General features: G+C 39.6%; 1 protein-coding gene across 2 annotated transcripts in view; it reads right to left on the bottom strand.

The window, feature by feature from the left end:
• STAC (SH3 and cysteine rich domain) overlaps window positions 1–18,957 on the bottom strand; it is a 71,119-nt gene that overhangs the window by 25,982 nt on the left and 26,180 nt on the right. For both annotated transcript variants that reach the window (XM_021553321.2, XM_077786592.1), the window contains one exon: window positions 1,226–1,326. In XM_021553321.2, coding sequence (XP_021408996.1) covers window positions 1,226–1,326 — 101 coding nt within the window. The remainder of the gene's footprint in view (window positions 1–1,225; window positions 1,327–18,957) is intronic.

The following is an 18,957-nucleotide window of genomic DNA, read 5'->3' as shown; positions in this document are numbered from 1 at the left end:
ACTGATAATCTTGGAGTCTTAGAGGAATAAATTCCAGACTTTTCAGCCTTTGTTTGCCCCCAAGCTAGATTCAGACAGGGCATCAACACGAGTTCACAAAACTCCTGTGACTTTGCTGGCAACTTCCTGATGTAAATTTGGTCTCTCTTTTTTTGTTTTTGTAAACTAGTAGCTACAAGAGCTGAGGCTGGAATCAAGAAATGCATGAATCAATTAACATAGGATAATATTTGCCTTGTCCAGGGCTTGACATTCAGCTCTTCCTGTACAAGAATACCTCATATTAGAACTATGGTTACGGCTTAGATACATGGAGACCTGCCTCAGGGATACAAACAACAACAGCTTTCAGTGAACACTCTTGGACAGAAAAGATCTTTCCAGTGAAAGGTGGAGTTTGTAGCACTTTTCAAGTCAGTGCTTGCATTTCCCATCACTTAACACAGTAAAACTGTGCTGTGTTAGTTGTCTCAAGTGCCTTCAAGTTGCAGCAAATCTGAGAACATCTGAAACATGAATCTATTTATCACTTTTCATATTCCAATTGTTCTTTTTCCAAAAGTAACCAGAAGGAACCATAGTCCTGTAACAGTCAACAAGGTGGGTTAGAATTGTCTCAGACACAGTGTATTGTCATTGCCAATCATGAGATTTTGGCACTCAGAAGGCAACCCAGGCCCTAAAGTGCTGTGCCCTTACAGAGGCAGGCTCCTCCCAGACTCCTGCTGAAAATTTGCTTCAAAGTCTGTAGTGTCTTACTGTGAAATATCCCTTGGTTTTCTTTTTAAGGTGAATTATGTTTTTTTTTTTTTTATTCAAGCCCTAACAGTGGAGAAAACAACAAAACATAATTTGAAGGATTTTTTTTATTTGTTAAACCCTACAGAAATACTATGATTAATTTATAGCATTCTTTGAGAGGTTTACACTGCAGCAAGCACAGTTGAAATCAAAGTAATGAATTACGTTAGCTAGCTAAATTTGTATTCTGTAACTGTATTTTCACATCAACAAAGCAGACCACATTTGTGCTTTGGTTTTGTTTGCATTCTTGTGCAGCAGCAATTGCTTGAATTGACAGCAGGGCACCACCTGGCTTCACTCTTCCTGCCTCAGTAAAGTGATCTGGTGTGGGTTCTGTTAGTGCAGCAGCTAAATGCACACCTGGGGCTTAGACACACAAAGAAATGGCTCCAGCACAAGCTGTCCTGGGCTGCTCACTTACCAGCTTGCCCATGCAACGCTGCTGTCCAATACTGTCTGCACACTTGTGGTGGATGCTCATCTTGCATGCCTTACAGCGCAGCCCGTGCTTAGCGTTTGTCCCTGTGAAATGCACAGTAGAGACTGAATTAGACAAAATCAATAGTTTCTGTCCATTTAAACAAGTGACCTGAAAGAACTGATGGGGTCACTTGCAGTAGAGCAGCTATTGACAGCATTCTTTGCCTTACCTGCTTTTAAAAATGCACGTCCATACACCCATTTTCTTTGCAGCCTCCCCATTTGTCCCCCAGGCTGTTGCTGCCTTTAGATTTATATTGGATTATGCCATGCTATATGATAATCTGACTAACTGTGCCTCTGCCTCATGAACACCAAGCAAAACCCCTTTGTTATTTTGAAAGGTCTTGGCATTGCTGTGCATGGCCACTGAAGGAGCACCCAGGCTTTCGAGCAGCTCTGGGGAGCTGGGCCATCAGCAGAGGCCCAGGTTTTGTGGGTGAAAAGGTAGCTACAGGCAGGTGTGAGAGGGTTAACCCAGCTCTCTTGCCATATCCACCCACAGGCAAACACATCCCTGTTTGTGTGGGTTCTTTTTCCTTTGTGGTTACACAGGACTAGTGCACTGTGAGGATTTCTTCAGTTACAGTTTCTTTTCAATTACACATGCTCAAAACAATACTGACATTGCTCCCAGGGACTGCTGCTCTCACCATCCTGGGCCGGTGCTCAGAGGGTCCAGGAAGGGCTCCTTCCATGTCCCTGAGTGGGCCAGTGAGGGTGCCACGAGTTTGCCCATGCTCTCCTCCCTTGTCAGTGGAAAAGTTGTATGTCACAGGTAGGGGAGCTACAGCAGAAATTTTGCTTTAAAGAAGCTGAATTCTCCCACTAGGCCAAACGTAGTTCTGCATTAGCTTCAGTGAGAACCTACTCTTAAATGACAGACCCAAGTCTGCTTGCTTCCAGGCAGGAACAGTCACTTTTATTCATACAACCACAACACTACTTAAACTATGCAGAAGCAGCGATGCTGCAGCAACTCTTTTATCTCCTACAGGACTGGGTAAACAGAAGGAGTAAATAACAGATCTGTTTATTATATCTACTGTGAGAGTGAGTATGAAACAAGGTAATAAAAAATCCTAAAAACTCTTGACATTTTAACCAGCCCTCATTAGTCAAACATGATAAATATTAGTCAGAAGGATCCTGCATCTGAAAGTACTCATTTAGCTCATTAGTACATACTGCCAGTTTCATTCACTGAAGTTCTACCTCAGAAAGAAGCACTTCAGGGAAGGTTTCATCAAGTTGGTGCCAATACCCAAGCTTTGTGTTCCGCTTTCAGAGGAAGAGGTGTCTGAGTGGCCACCTGCAAGCCAGGTAAGGCAGGCTGAGGTAGCCATGGGTTGTTGCAGTGAGCCAGGCTAAGACGTTTCACCTGTGTGCTTCCCTTAGGACAGGGAACCAAGATCCTCCCCACTTTCCTATAGAGACTGCTGGAGTGATAGGGACCGAATGGGGTTAAGTGTGGGGTGTGCCCCAGGGACTTCAAGGGAGTGGGGTGAGTGTCTGCTCCCACTTGTTGCCCCTTTTAGCCACATTTCAATGTGTGTAGGCATTCTTTCTATCCTTTTTTCTGGGGTCTTTTTTCCTAACAAACACAGGATAGAAAAAATAGAACACTATTTGTTTGTTGGTTATGCCTATTTGTTGGTTTATTTTTCCTGCATGGTTGCACTTGGATTAGTGCGCTGTGAGGATTTTTTCAGTTACAGTTTCTTTTCAATTACACATGCCCAAACCAATATTGACTTCTGTGGCTCTGTGCTTTTATTACTGATGATGAAGTGCTGAATCACCCTTCCTGGTGATCAACAATTGGCACTGAGAAAAGAGTGGTTCCCTAACAGTTTTTCATTATATTTATAGGGCAGAATGAGAAAAGGAAAATGACATCACAGTTGGCCTGTGCAACACGTCAGTGCTTACACTGGGTCTAATTCTCCTCTCATGCTGGTCCGTACCAAGTTACTTCTAAGATTCAGCTGTGACGAGGCAGACAGTCTCACAGTACTTCCTGCTGGCTATGTCATGCTCTTCCAGCCATTTTAATGCTAACTTTGCAAGGTGGATGTTGGTCCTTACATGTTATAACCATGTGATCACAGAAGATACACATTTGTCTAAACAATTTTGCACCCAAATGATGTGCAAAATGAATGTGAAGCATCTGAGTTATTTTCAAAAATCAAACCCCAGCTCTTTCAGAACAGAAGTCTGTGATCATTTGGAAATGTGTAAGACAATTAATTACAAAAGAACAACAATATATTTCCATTGCTAAGTGCCATATTTTTATATCTGAGTGCTAAGTAGTGGCTTCAAAGAGAAAAAAAGTATTTTTGTCACACACTTGGGTCTACAATAAGTCTTTGTAAATCAAAATGAAATCCCTGTAACTACAAAAATCTCCAATCTTCAACCTATTTTCAGTTCTAACTACTTGGTTTATGGTAGGGCTAGCTTGGAAAAAATTTCCTGCATTTCCCTGTGTCCCACTGAGGAATAACTATGCAGCTTGGAGAACAATAATTTATGCTGTATTTATGTTTAACCACCATATCTCAAGCTCTGAATACGGCATTTCTACAACAAAAAATCTTTTTTCCCCCAGAATAATTCCTTCTTCAGTTTCTCTTCCCCATTACACTAAATCACTCAGAGAACTATGGCTAAGCTGTTTCAAAACTAGTGCACGCCAGGAATCAGATAACTACATACTGGTAATGTACCTGACCCAAAAGTTTCTGAGATTCAGAAATGAGGTGCAATCACAGCTCACATCACAGCTAAGAGATTGCATTCAGTACAGGTGTAAATGAGACCAGGGTTTGACTCATTGCATCAATTTCTGGCCTCCCATTTATGCACACTCATTGACCTTGCAGATGCCTAAATGCGTAGGTTTTAGGAGACATCTGGTAGTTTAAAATATTGAAAAAGCAGGCAGAACACCGATCTTGCAAGGATGTTATTTAAAGCTGGGTGAGTACAGTGAGAGTTCTACAGTCATGCACCAGTATGAGAGAGTTATTTCATTATACCTAAAGTAGTGGCATAGGATATAACAATGTGTTGAAACATTATTTCCCAATAAAGTTAGGAATTTGGTCTGAACATACATTAAATAATAGAAAATAAGTGGTATTAATGATTCAGAAAAGTAAAAAAAAATTGACAAAGATAGTAATTATAATAGCAATTGCTACAACAATACAATAGGGCAGACTATTTGAGGATCATTTTCCTTTGTTGCCATAGGGTACCAGGCCTTGTTTGAAGTTGAAAGCCTCTCTGTGGCATGCTTATTCCCACTGGCTTAATCTTTCTGTGGATTGAAGCATAGGGCAGGAGAAGGGTAAAGAGAGAGTTCACATTTGAGCTAGTTACAGCGCTGTCTGGAAGTTGCAGTGTTCCAATTAGTGAAGTCTCAGACGCTAACACAGTCTCCTCAGGGACATCTGCTGAACACACATTGATGACCTGCAAGCCTGACCATCACTGTCTAGGTTGATTCCTATGCCCCTAAATAGCTGATAGCTTGACTGCAGCCTACTGTTTATTCCCACCAGCAGGTATTCCCCTATACCAATCTTAAAGCAAAGCTGGAAGCTACTGATACTCACATACAGTAGTCACTGCTATATCTTAGCCCACCTGGAATTATTTCAGTCAGTGATGGATCAGAAACAGAGGAACTAAAAGCTTAACAATTAAGTTCCACTTGGAGTAACCTAACTGCTTTTTTGTCTGGTTTTCATTCAAAGGGGGAGTAAACTGTTGCTTTGATAGCTTTGCTTTACCTTCAAAAAGTAATCACCGCTCCTACCTTCTTCTTTAAAAACCCTTACTAAGGTTACTTAAACTGGTTGGTAAATACTGAGCGGGACAGAACAAAATTCTTCTCAGTTGCTTTTTGGTTGCTGTCTGGGATGTGATTTTCACTATTTTTATTCAAGGTACACTACATCATTCACCAAACAGAGCATACAGTGTTTGATGAATGGGCAGTTTTATTCAACATTTATTTTTCACTTTCCTCAGTCAGTATGGGTCTTTAAGCATCATCTCTTGAGTCCCAAGTTAGCCTTATTCCAAATACAAAGTGATTAACGGCCTCAAGAGTTTTCTTATGGGCTCACCGTCTTTGTTGCTTGCCAAAACTTGTATGAGATGGGTCTCATTTAGGGCAATAAGGTGTAAACTGTCAGAGGTTGCACTAATATAATTTTGGCCCAGATGCTGGTGTTTTAGTTATAAAAATTGCAAACTCTAAAAGTGGGAGTTTAGAATGGAAATTACTAGACATGTTTAGCTGACTTATAGCGTCTATGAACACTTAACATACTCCCTTCAGTGAATGAAGTAGTGTCTATGTAGTTATGAAATTCATACAGAGAAAAAAACCACACAGATATTAGAACAAATGTCCTCTGTGACCTATTCATTAATGTATCAACTATCTCCAAGTCTGTACAGGCTGTTATTCCTTTTTCAAACAATAAAAAACGCAAAACTGACAAAAGAAACAGTTCACTGAAAATAAAAGGAGGAAATCTCAGGCCAGGATACTGAGTAGGTCTTAAATAAACTTACAAATCAGGTTCTGCCCATCAATTTTCTTCAGATATCAGCTAATGTATCCAGGCACCTAGGTCTGGAAGGATGCATTGTTTTGAGAAGCAGGTCATGTTTAATAACACCTCACTAGAAATACTCTGTGACTGGGTCAGCTCCCATTTGAATATCTAAACCAGTGGCTAGGTTTTCCAGAACAGTCATGTAAAATTGAATCTTAAACTGTTCTGATAATATGACCTTAAATACCTAAAAGGACACACTGCATCACTTTTGTAAATTTAAATCTTTTTTGGAAAAAGCCTAAATGGAAAGAGAACACCTCAATATAGGTGAATGGAAATATTTGGAGGCAGAGAAAGACAGAGGGAACAGGGCAGAATTTGATTCCAACTTTTTTTGTCTGTGTTTCCTACAAAAGCAGTTTAGTAGCTACTGTGCATTTCAGGAAAGTCACATTTTTCCTAAGGAATGCAAATGAGAATCTGATTTTTACACACACACAAAAGGAACCTGCATCATCCTCTTGGCCAGCACAGCTATGGCCACAGCACTGCTGGCTGGTGCTTTCTGCCTGTTGTTCCAAGTCTCAACATAAGATTAATAACTGGAGAGGGAGAATGAGCCCTACAGCCTGGAGAAATTTCAAAGAAAACTGCAGATGTTGGTAACAACATGATGTTATAATGACTGTGTAAACATAACTATATTAGGCACTTATGCCAAAGTGGGGGAAAAAACAGAAAGGAGAGGATAAAAACATTCAGGTCTATAGAAGAGAGAAAGAGGAAGGGAAAGAGACACAGGGAGACTGTTGTCTCCAGCTAATGTAGCTATGACCCAACTTCTATTTTTTATTATTCCAGATGAGAGGAACATACCAATCAGAAATTGTTTTGATTTAAAACTTTCAAAAATAAACATATTTAAAATTGCATAATTTCCAGAGAACTCCAACTTCTGCTGTGGGAGGCTGATAAAAATAATGAGTGTCTCGCCCCTTTCTCCCTAAATGCATTGATAGTTGTCACCAGAAAGCCTCATCCATGCCAAACTTTATGGTAAATGGAGAATTTTAAGCAAGCTGGGCCAGTATTGCAGCAGTGAAGGATTTAGAATGTCACCATAACAAAAGAGGGGACTGGTGACTCTGCAGTTATCACTAAGCCTTTGTCCAGTCTACTCTCATCCCTCCTTCTTAGTTTTTAATTAATTGGTTTTGCATAAAATCTCTGATGATGAAAGAGATTACTATTTTTAAAAATTCCTCTGTAGCCACTTCCTGCCTCTGTGGCTGGCTGCTGTTGGACAAGCACTTCTCCTTCTCCTGCTCTATCTCAATCAAGAGATAGAGAGGAGATCAGAAAATAGCATTTTCTACATGGAACATCCAGATTTTTAAAGTTAAAAATGTTGAGCCTAATTCATCCAAACCACTAGGCTGGTTTGTAAGAATGAGCTGGGAAGTCCTTTTCTCATCCTTCCTCAGCCTCCAGCCTCCCTGAGTGTCTCCTGCCACCTTGGGAATGTCCTAATACCTGGCACCTTTCTGATTTATTTTTTTTTAACTGATGCTGCTTTCCCCAGCTGATATTTTGGAGAGTACAGAGGCATGGATCCTCAGCTGTTCATCAGGTGAGCCACAGATCAAAGCCTGAACACAGATTTCCCCAGCCACCCTAGAGGGCTGAACACTGGACGTCATTGCTGCCTGTTACCTGATGGAGAATTCAAATTGATGGACAGTTACTCTTTAGTAGGGACATTATTTTTCTGTATTAAATTGTGGGTTGGATTTTTTCACAGTTAAGTCTGCCAGTTCAAAACGTACAGAGCTTTGGGTGTGTTAAATTTATAATTTCTTGGGATGAGGCACATTGTACGGGAATGTCCAACCGCATGAGAGGAGGAAAACCTGGGAGCAAGCTGCTAGGTCTTGACATGATGCCTTGACTGCCTGAAGTGTCCTGTTCCCCTGAGTTTATCTTGTGCCACTCTAAACAAAACAGGGTGTGGATAGAAGCTGGAGCTTGTATATTTATGTTCTGTAGAGTAGGACTTGATATCCAATCATGGTACCTATCCTTTCAAATGAATGAATTTTAGATTATATGTCACTGAGAGGTGTGGGTCCATTTGAGCCCCTACCCCAGCTTCTCCATAACAATATCCAATGTTTAAATAGCAAGAAAAGTTGCCTTGCATGTAGGCAGGCTACAAAACAGTGCATAAAATTAGAATTGACTTCCTAGTGACATAGTTTTCTTTAGAAATGACATGCTGAGAAAAAAATGAGGCAGTAATAGGCAGGTTTTTCTGCAAGACGGTTATAGAGATGAAAAATATCCCTGCTAAAATAAAGCCTTTTAAAAATTTGGCCATAAGAATTTTTTTTTTCAAAATGTGCTTTTCACATATTCAGCAGCTTTGCTATAAAAGTCTATCCCTGAAAGGAAATATCCACCTCCGCATTTCTTAAAATATCATCTCAGGTTTTGATAATCTAAATGTTAATTAGGATGCTGGTACGCCATGGTAAATAAACCAACAGCTATTATTGAAAGAAAAAGTCCCCATCCCCTAAACACTAAACATGCTAAGTCATGTCTAACGTTCTGTGCTCTGAACAAACTGGCACTGATTTATTGATACCTACTTTTCTAGATAATTTTCAAGATTGATGAACTTGTGCTTATAGGCCCTTGAAAAGGAAAACATTTCCAAGAGGATAGGCATAAACTTGACTGTGTGAAGTGATGGTGACAGAACTAAACAGGACAAGGGAACATGGAAAAATTCAGCTTAATGTGTTATTTCAAATGAGGACAAGCAGAGATGAATGGCTGATGTTGGTCTCAGTAGTATTAGTAAACACAGCATCTTAAGTAACTCTTCCTGAGGTGAAGATGATGAAAGTCAGATTTCAAATAAGATCTCCATTTTGACAGGCTCAGGTTATTTGCACCTGTGTTCTTACATGTTTTGAAATGAAAAGTCATCAGTTGCAGCCTTTTTTTTCCTGTGTTTTGAAATACTTTGAAAAAGCAGTTGAATTTTGTAAGGCTGATCACATGTTCCAAAACCTTTATATTCCAAGGGCCTTGCACCATTACAGAGGAGCTGGAAAACATCTGTGCTAGCACAAACTGACTGCCAGTGCCTGCAGCAATGGGTCTTGCATGCAAAGTGCTGAAGTATGACTTACCAGGACAACAATTCCTCTTCCTCCCTCCTTTTTCCATTCTAGAGTAGCTAGTGATGGAGATGGGAAATGGAGCAACAGAAAATAACGATATGTAGCTAAAATCTAGTGCTTCGTCAGGATTTGGCCACATGCACAGAATTCCATTCCAAAGCCATTTCTTCCCTTGGATCACACATAGCTAAGGAAAATCTCATCAGAAGCTACAGGTGTAATTGACAGCATGATTTGCTTGCACTAAAGGGAATTCAGGGCACCACCATAAGTAACTGGGTAGTTACACCACTTTGGTGGAATCATTTTTCAGGGAAGTTATTTCTACATTTAGTCGCATTTCTACATTTAGTAATTTCTACATTTAGTCTACCTTTCAGAATTTTACAAACACATTTTATAACAAAATGTGTTTCAGGTTTTTTTCCATGTGGGAAATGCTCAATCACAGAATCAACTAGTTTGGGAAAGATCTTTGAGATCATCAATCCAACCTATGACCTAAAACCACCTTGTCAACCAGACCACGACACTGAAAGCTACATCCAATCTTTCCTTAAACACTTCCAGGAACAGTGACTCCACCACTTGCCTGAGCAGCCCATTCCAATAACATTCCTGTTTTCTGTGAATTCTTCCTGATTTCCAAGCAATGGAAAATTTTTCAAGTTAAACCTTTCATATCAAGTGCAGGTTGGGGGGAGTGAGGGAGGGGTGGAGTCTTGGTAATTTTTTTCCAGAAATAGTTACTGATTTCAGTGAAATCACGCAGGTTGGGAAGTAAAACCACTTCATTTACAACTGTCAAAGAGGCAATCTCAGCCTTCATTATTGTAACCTGAAAGAACTCATTACTTGACACATAGCAATACTGGCCTAAAGCACACCTATAGGTACACTTCCATATGGCACAAATTACTAATTACATGAATAAGAAAAGCTTCTGTCAAGTGATTGTACAGAAGTTTATGTAGCTCAGCAAAGTAAAAGGAACATTACGTACCCAAGGGTCAATCTGAACAGTGAAAAAAATGGGGACATTAAGCTAAATTTCACTCTATTTCTAAATATTTAAATAGTTAATCAAAATCACTAAAAAACTGCTTTTTAAAATTTTGTCAATCAACATGAATAATTCAATGCATTACTTATAAACTGTCCATATTTAGACAGTATTTGCATTACCTGAATTCACCCTGGATTCCAGTAGGAACAAGCCAAGTCAACATAAGCCATAGATTTTCTCATCTACACATGTGGTTTGGACCATTGTGGTTTGTTGTCCAAAAACCTTAATTAACCATAATTGTAGGGACACCCACAGGAGCAGCAAATGGCTTGGAAGGTACTCTCTGTCTGTTGTACAGCTGTACAGGGTACCAAGCTATAACATATAACTAAAGTCCAGCAAAGAGCAGATCAATGTGTAAGAAGATACTGGCACAGAGCTGAATGTCTATACAGACATTAAGATTTAGGAGCTGTCACAGGCAAGAAACAGCTGAAATACTGAACAGGAGCAGGCAGCAGGTAACTGCTGTGTAAGTGTGTGGGTGAATGTATGAAACTGAACCCCTGAACTCTCAGACAAGAGGCTGCTGCTTGCAAGCTGCAAACACTATTAGCTGCTGTAAATGTTGATAACACTGACTAAAAAAAAAAGCAGTGTATCCCAAATCCTCCAATTAATAAAGAGACAGGAGATCAGAGCATTAGTTAAAAGGCTGATCATGTGCTGTTCTTATGCATATACATTATGTAGACTGGAGGAACTGTGAGCTTGGTTTCCAGAAAGAAGTTTTGATGCCAAGAGATGAGTTTCTGAAAGAAAGAAGTGCTCTCAGAAAGAAGAAGGGGGCCAAAGGTGAAGCTCCTGGCCTGGGGAGGGATCTGAGAAATGCAGGAAGATCCTGAAGATGAAGACATGGACATCAATGTTGTACATCAGTGATGGACATTCAGTGATGGACATCAATGACAGGGGATGCCCAGGACTGTGCCTGAGAGGGCACAGTTGCAAGCAGCACAGATGCACAGATGCAAGCAGCATCACAGCAGGAACAAAATACTACTTTCTGTCTCAATGTCACTAATAGTGACCCCTCCATGCAGGGAGGAGACTTGGGGATGAAAGGCTGGTGGGGAGGGAGAAAGTTAATGTAAGAAAAACTAAATAGGGTAAAATCTGTAATGTCATTGTTTCTTCAATAAAACCTAGTACCCAGATGCTCTCCACATTGGAATTTTTTACTGTGTAATAAACACTGCAAGACAGACAATATCTCACCTTGCTGCTGTAAACAGATATTATAACCTGGAGAATTCAGTACTTGGCACATAGCACTACTGGCCTAAAGCATACCTACAGGTACACTTCCATGTGGCACCAATTACTATTTAAATAAATAAGAAAAACTTCTGTCAAATGATGGACACAGACAATTCCTTGCATGTTATAAAGGAAATTACATTGAAATCACAATTTTTAACTACATGCCATTTTTAACTGAGCATGTCTTCAGAATTAAAAGCATCCTTCAGATGCTTTTTATTCTGAAGACAAGATAAACTTTCTGATGACAAGATAAACTTTTGTCAAAGTGGAAAACAGCTCCGTATTGTGTATACCTGGAAAAATAAAATTTCAGCAGTTCAGAGAAGAGCATTGGTGAAGTTGTGGTAACTTGCATTCCTATCACCAAAGTAGAAAAACATGCAATGATCCATGTGACCAGCAAGGATCATTGCTCTCTGAGACATCCTTCTATATTAAGGACAGCAGCAAGCAAATGTGGGTAGGCATTTTACTCTACACGATGGCAGTGTGCTATTTCTTGCAGAAGCATTTCTCTTAAGTGCCTCATTTCAAGATTTCTGCAACTCAGATTAAGGTAAAGCTGCTAATAATTTTGCTTCTGGATAATGCTTTTGTCAGCTATTCAGCATTGTAATTATCCACATAACAGTCACACTCTGGTAGATAAGGACTCTAAAGAGAAAAATAATGTTTTTACAAGAAGGTCAGCTTGAAAGAAGATGCACTTAATTTGCTTATCTGTAAACACCCAATATCCCATATGAGCTCTGGAAAAGTACATAGCAGGACATAAAAACCCCACTTGCATTCTGCTTTATCCCTTGGCCTCTAAAAAACCTTGAGCTTGCCATTATATCCTTCACTAGAGCTGATACCAGGTGCAATGGTACCAGAAGCCTACTCACTACTGAATAGGGTGTTTGGTTGTTTTAATGTACTTTTTGGTTAAAAATCACCATGGCTAACATAATATTAAAATATTAATTGTAGATGTTTGAGAAATGCTTACTGTTTTCCATCTAATTAAATAGCAAATGTTGGTCAACATTTTTTAAAGTCTCTTTTGACTGAGGATTAACTGCAGTTTCATTTTAATAGCAATTTCTCCCAAATTAAAGTGAGCTTGAAAATTGTCTAGTAACAAATGTGAAACATGTCTGATGTTGTTAAAGAACAAATTAGAATTTAAAATGTATTTCCACCCTCTTTTCTCAGCTAAGCAGTTCCTGATTATCCAATTTACTGATAACATTCTTGCCTCATCTCAGAGGAGGAAGCCCTCCCAGAGGATAAACAAACTAAATATTTTCTTTTCAATATTTGCTTCAAAGCATGCTTAACTCTTTGTTAACAAAGAAAAGTAATGATTTGATGCAGAGATAATGTATGTCTCCCTGTAGCTTTTCTACAAATGTGGAACTGCATGAATTGGATACTTTTTACCATGTTTATCAAAAAATAGGAGTAGAATAGATGGAGCACATCTATACTGCACATACCATATGTGTTCCTACATCTTTACTTCTGTTTATTCCCATTTTATTTATTTTATCAGACAAAATATCCACTGTTGGAAAATTTTGGAGAGTCCAGGTGATATTACCTATACCTGACTGGTCTATAACTAACAGTTAAATGCATACTGTACAGTTTGGGTAAATTAGTGCTTCATATTTCCAGAAGGCTTTTGTTTGGCCCTTCTTACAGGGCTCCACTCAGAAATGGGAAGGTCTATGGTTATGAAGACTTATTAACTCAAGAAAGAGACTGTAGGATAAGTCAGGTTCAATTTCAATCTAATAGGGTAAAATCATTATTTTACACCATTTTTTGCAGATGTTTGTTTAAAAAATACAATGTTTTTGTTTGCCCTAAACCATAGCACAGCAGAGAGAGATGACTTAAGCCATTCTCACTCACACTGCCTCTCAAAAGTGCCAGAAGATTTCGGTGCCCAGAACCATTCATTGATGTCAACTAAAATTAAGTGTCCTAAATCCAGGAGTAAATTTAGTGGAGGGAAGGAGGAGGCAGAGGCAGGGATTGTAGATCATTTAGTAATGTATGGAATGGCACCTGGTACCAGTTATTGAAAAGGTTACACAATGGCCCTTTTTCAATGAATCACAGAGTGACTGGGCTTGGAAATGACATCTGGAGATCATCTAGTCCAATCCCCTGCTGAATCATGTTCTACTAGATCAGGTTGCACAGGATAATGGCCAGGTAGGCCTTGAATATCTCTGTAACATGAAACCCCACAACCTCTCTGGACAGCCTGGTCCAGTGCTCTGTAATTCTCACAGTAAATAAGTTCTTCCTCATTTTCTGGTGGATCTTGCTGTTTCAGTTTGTGCCTGTTGTCCCTTGTCCTCTCTCAGGGCACTGCTGAGCCTGGCTTCATTCTCTTGCAACCCCCACTTCAGGTACTTACAGATGTTGATGAGATCCTCTCTCACTTGTCTTTACTCCAGGTTGAACAACCACAGCTCCCTTAGCCTGTCCTCTAAGGGAGGTGTTCCAGGCCCCCAAACATCTTTGCAGCTGTCCACTGGACCTGCTCCAGGAGCTCCATGTGCCTCCTGCCCAAGGAGGCCAGAGCTGGATGCAGCACTCCAGATGAGGCCTCACCAGGGCTGAGTAGAAGGGCAGGACCACCTCCCTCAGCCTGCTGGCAAAGCTCTTCCTAATGCACTCCAGGATATCATTGGCCTTCTGGGACAAAGGACACTGCTGGCTCTTGGACAGCTTGTTGTCCAGTAGGACCTGCAGAGCTGGTTTCCATCAGGTCAGCTCCCAGCCTGCATTGGTGCCTGGGATTATTCCTCCCCATGTGCAGGACCCTTCATTTGCCTCTGCTGAATTTCTGGAGCTTCTCCTCCATACAACTCTCCAGGCTGTCCAGGTCTCACTGGATGCCAGCACAGAACTCTGGGGCAATGGCCACTCCTCTCAGTTTTGTAATGACAGTGAATTTGCTGAGGATGCATCTCTCCCTTCATCCAGGTCATGGATGAATGTGCTGCAGAAGACTGGACCTGGTCCCAAGCCCTGGGGAGCATCTCTAGAATGAACTTCCAACTGGAGTTTCTGTCTCTACCATTTAACCAGTTCTCAATCCGTATTAACAACCACTCATTCAACACTTCCTGAGTTTGCCTACAAGGATGTTATGTGAGACAATGTCAAAAGCCTTGCTGAAGTCAAGGAGGTCAATATTCACCACTCTCCCCTCATCTACCCAGCCAGTCATGCCATCATATCAGATTGGTCAAGCATGATTTTATTACTTTTCCTCACAAATGAAAAAAAAGGATTCAGCTGCTTTTGAAAGTTTCTTTCAATAGGGAAATTCTTAACAATAAACAAAACAAATTTATACTGTAGTAGTAATAGTGTCTTCAGAGAATAGATGTGGGAAGGCTTGGCTGTGACTACACAAGCCCTGCTCCAGGGGTATGTCCCCCTTGCTGGAAGCTCTTTACCCTTCTCTACAGGGAACAACTCTGTTCTGATGAAGTGGCAACAAGAATCTCTTCCTTCAAGGTCATCTGTGTTGGGAGATGATGGAGAGACTAGGAAGAGGGGAGGGCAGGACTGAATGAATAACATTATTTTTTTCCTTCATCCTGCAGGAAAAACAAAAATACCTTCTTTTGGTTTTGTGTTTTCCAAGATCTCTGTCCAAAGAGTCTTCCAAACTACCATAGCCTTGGAAAAAGCCAGTTACAGTCATGCTTCCAGGAGTACTTCTACTTTGTCTTGCTGCCAAAAAGTGGTGATCAATCTGTAACCATTAACTGTACCTTTGTCTACCTGGATAACACTGGATATAGGCAGGTTTGGACCAAACCAGAATGCTTACTTCATGAAATGAGGCAAAACTTAAAAAAAGTCAAGCATATTTTTTAGGAGAGAGCTGATCAGACTGGAGGCAGAAAGCACAGTGTCATAGTTCCTGTGAAATTTTTCTATATTTAATAAACATCCACATAAATTACAGTTATATAAACACTTCCTCTCACCATGGAGTTTTTCCAGTACTTATTAGTCCCAGTTACTGATAGTCTAAGAGAAGGAGTTCAAATGCAGGATCTAACAGAAAAAGGGAACCATAGCTTCAATTTAGACCTCTTTCTTTCCTTTATTTCTGTATTTGAAAAGCTTGGCCAATTTATCAACTGTGACCCTAACTTGCTGGAGGATTTTACAATACAGCTTTGGGGAAAAAAGTGGTTGAAAGTTCTAGTGGCTACAACTGCACAATGAAATAAAGAAATACAGGATGCTTTTAAAAGATGAAGTGAGAAAGAATTATTCATGGTACTTTTTTGGCTGTCTGAACCTCCAGAATGACTGGCTAAACCAGAACAGACGGTGGTAGGAGTAAGTAAATTCTGAAGGGATAACACAATTTCACTGCTTAAGCACTATTGATTAATAGACTGAAAGGAAGCTATGCTATTGCCATATTTTGGTTTTATTTTTTTTACCGGTTTATTTGTTTTCCACAGGTTTCTCTAACTGCAATCTGGTTAGTTCCCTAAGAAGACAGGTACTGAGTTATTTACCTTCAGAGCTGCAAAGGTCCAGAGAATCTGCATGCAAACCAGAAACCCAGTTACCCTGATTATACCTATAAATGCATATATGTCAGCTACCTTAGCCAGGGGTGGCATGACCCAGAAGGACCTGGTTTTGACTATTACTGGACATTGCAGACCACAATTTTTTCTGTTCTTCCTGCAAGTTTGTTCCAGGCAAAAGTGCTTTAACAGGAATGCCAAAAAAAAACCCCCGGGTGTTTGATTGAAATTCTGTGCCATAGTTAAGGTTAAGAATGGAGTGAAACAGTTACATACACTTTGGAAACACAAAGAAATCTACAATATAAACAAGGATATATTTCTTTAAAACACAGCTTTGAAAGATTGACTTTTAAGTAATATATTTTTAAAAGCAAAGTGCCTTATTTTTTTTTTTCTGGATTAATTATATTTGACTTAGATGGGAATACGTTAGTTGCATGTAATATGCTTGGAATATGTGGAAAAAGCCATTTTTTCCATGTGAATCAGCACAGGAAATGATCTGCAAATGAGAAAAATGTTGAGAATTCTACAGATGAAGATTTTCCTTTAAAAATACACAATGTTTTACAACTATAGAGTACTGACATCATGTTTTCTTCAACAGTGAATTCTCACAAAGATGATTGATGACACACCAGAGATTGAAGAAAAGCAAGAACTTGCTTCTGATCAGCATAGTTTAAAAACATAATCTGATGCAACATTAATTTAACAGTTATCTATCTTTGCTGGTGCTAGGCAGTTTTGCCTCTCTTAATCTGCCATTGCCAAAGCTTACCACATTCTTGCTAATCACAGAAAATGGCAGATAACACAATGCAAACTTGAAGGTATCTGACTTGGTTTTCTTTTCACTGTGATGTAAAATAAAAGCCCCATAAAACCAGTACCTCCTAAATGATGACCTAGTAATACATTCCACAAGACACTTTGATTTCCAAAATTTTCCCTTGCTGGGGTTAGATATTAAAATAGTAATAAATATTACTACTAAAACTAGCAAATTAATGGTTTTCTAAGAGACATGCTGTGAGAGGATGTTCAAGGGTGGATATGTTTAGGAAAATATGTAGCCCACTGTGGAGCTGAAACCCCAGTCCTAAACCAACCTATGCTAGGCACTCACAGCAGCAAAACAGTGAGTGGGAGAAAGGAGTGTAGAGTCTGCTCCAACACATTATTGCTTTGCTCTGAAATTATGTGAATTATTACTGTGGAATTCATTATTAGAAACGATGGTTTTATTGGAGAATTAGATGCTGTGAGAAGGCCCCATTAATGTAAAATGGATTCTGCATGCACTCTTCAAAGCTCCCTCAAATGTGAAATTTCCTCCATTATTTCATTTGACAGAAAATTACTGCTTCTGTATCAAATTTTTCTTCTGTTTACTGAGGTGAATCTTGAGTCCCAGTCTAGCACAATTAATAGGAACACTCCAACTCCTGCCTTTAAAGTGTGGTGTGAAGGACACTATCAATACTTTTTTTTCTTTTTTTGGCATCACATCAATAAATATTTTTTTTTTTTTTTATTATGTTGCATTGTACTCTGGGATGCATGAAAAACATTTGAAAGAGTAAATATACTGATATCTATATGCTGATTACACTGCATCCCAAAGGCAATGTTTGGCTCATAGTGCCCAGGCACAAAGAGAGATGATGCACATATTTTTTCTAGTAAGATAATGTTTCAAGTTCTTTAATTTTGCTGTGAAAAGAGCAGCACAGGGAACTTGCTGCCTCTGCTTCGTGTGTCCTGCTCACTCTGAAGCTACAGACGGATTCTGCCACGAGTGAGACTGAAGCAGCCACTGCACATTCATGCTGTGCAGTGTTCATTATGCTGCCATGTACCAGAGCTGCTTAGTTCATAGATCAGAGTGCCTTTTAAGGTGAACCTGGAATTATTCTTGGTGGCAAAATTGAAACCATCTAAAGTCAAGACATAATTTTCCTGGAATCTTTCCTCCAGCCTTCAAAACATGTATCTGTCTTTGCCTTTATTCTCATCAATGAGGAATTTAAAGTCATGGACTCATTACTCTTAAATGTCACTGCCTGTGAAAAATGCAAATAGAAAGAACAAATCAGCTCCATGTTTCAAATAGTCAGAGTCCCTGAACAGAAATGAGACTTTTTCAGTCTGTCTTTGGGAGCAGGCTTGACTGGGTTTCCTGAAACCTGCCTGTTTTGCCTCTCTATTCCTATAACCCACAGTTGCACAACTTATATGGATTAATTGAATGGCAAACAGTTAACATTGAGATCTACCACATTGCTTAAAATACTATATAAAACCAGGCGTGCCTGCAGTAAGGATCAAAGAGAGAAGATGGCAGGAATAGAGAAGATGTTTGTCTATAAAAATCAGGGCATCAATACTCTAAGGCATCTTAAGGTAAAACTCTCAACATCTTTGCTTCCCCTCCAAGCAAAGATGAGCTGGAGGAGGTCAGAGCAATTCACCTGACTCAGACTGCTAACAGACAAAATAGGTCACATTAGCTTCTTCAGCAATTATAAAAGGCTTCTTTAGCTAATGAAGTGGCTAAGATACAAAACAGAAAAACAAAGCCCTCAGCAGAGAGAACAGAAAAAAATTCAGAGAGCACAAGAGGTTAAAGCTGATGTTTTGAAGCTTAGAGCTGTGCTTCAAGACTTTCCTATTCCAGGCGGACACAGATTGCCCAGCAAAGGAGAAGGGCAGGAGTGTTTATGAACTGGATTTACTCTCTGCAAAGTTTGCTGCCAGCAATAATCCGTCATGAGCAGCACTATTTTGAAACACTACTGCTGAGTCATGCAGATTTGTGATGATATTTATCTCCATACAACTTCGCAAGAAGCTGCCAGAAATTCAAGGAACTTATATTTGCAGTATATATTTGTGAAAATAAGTTTTGATAGAACATCCATCCACATTACTGAAGGAGAGAAATTTTGGGCCTTTCCCCATATATAAAGTTATTTCAGTTTAACTAC

Source organism: Lonchura striata, chromosome 1 (genome assembly GCF_046129695.1).
Source record: "Lonchura striata isolate bLonStr1 chromosome 1, bLonStr1.mat, whole genome shotgun sequence".
NCBI classification, from domain to species: domain Eukaryota; kingdom Metazoa; phylum Chordata; class Aves; order Passeriformes; family Estrildidae; genus Lonchura; species Lonchura striata.
Note: the sequence above shows the minus strand (reverse complement) of the source record. Positions and strands in the feature narration are given on the sequence as shown.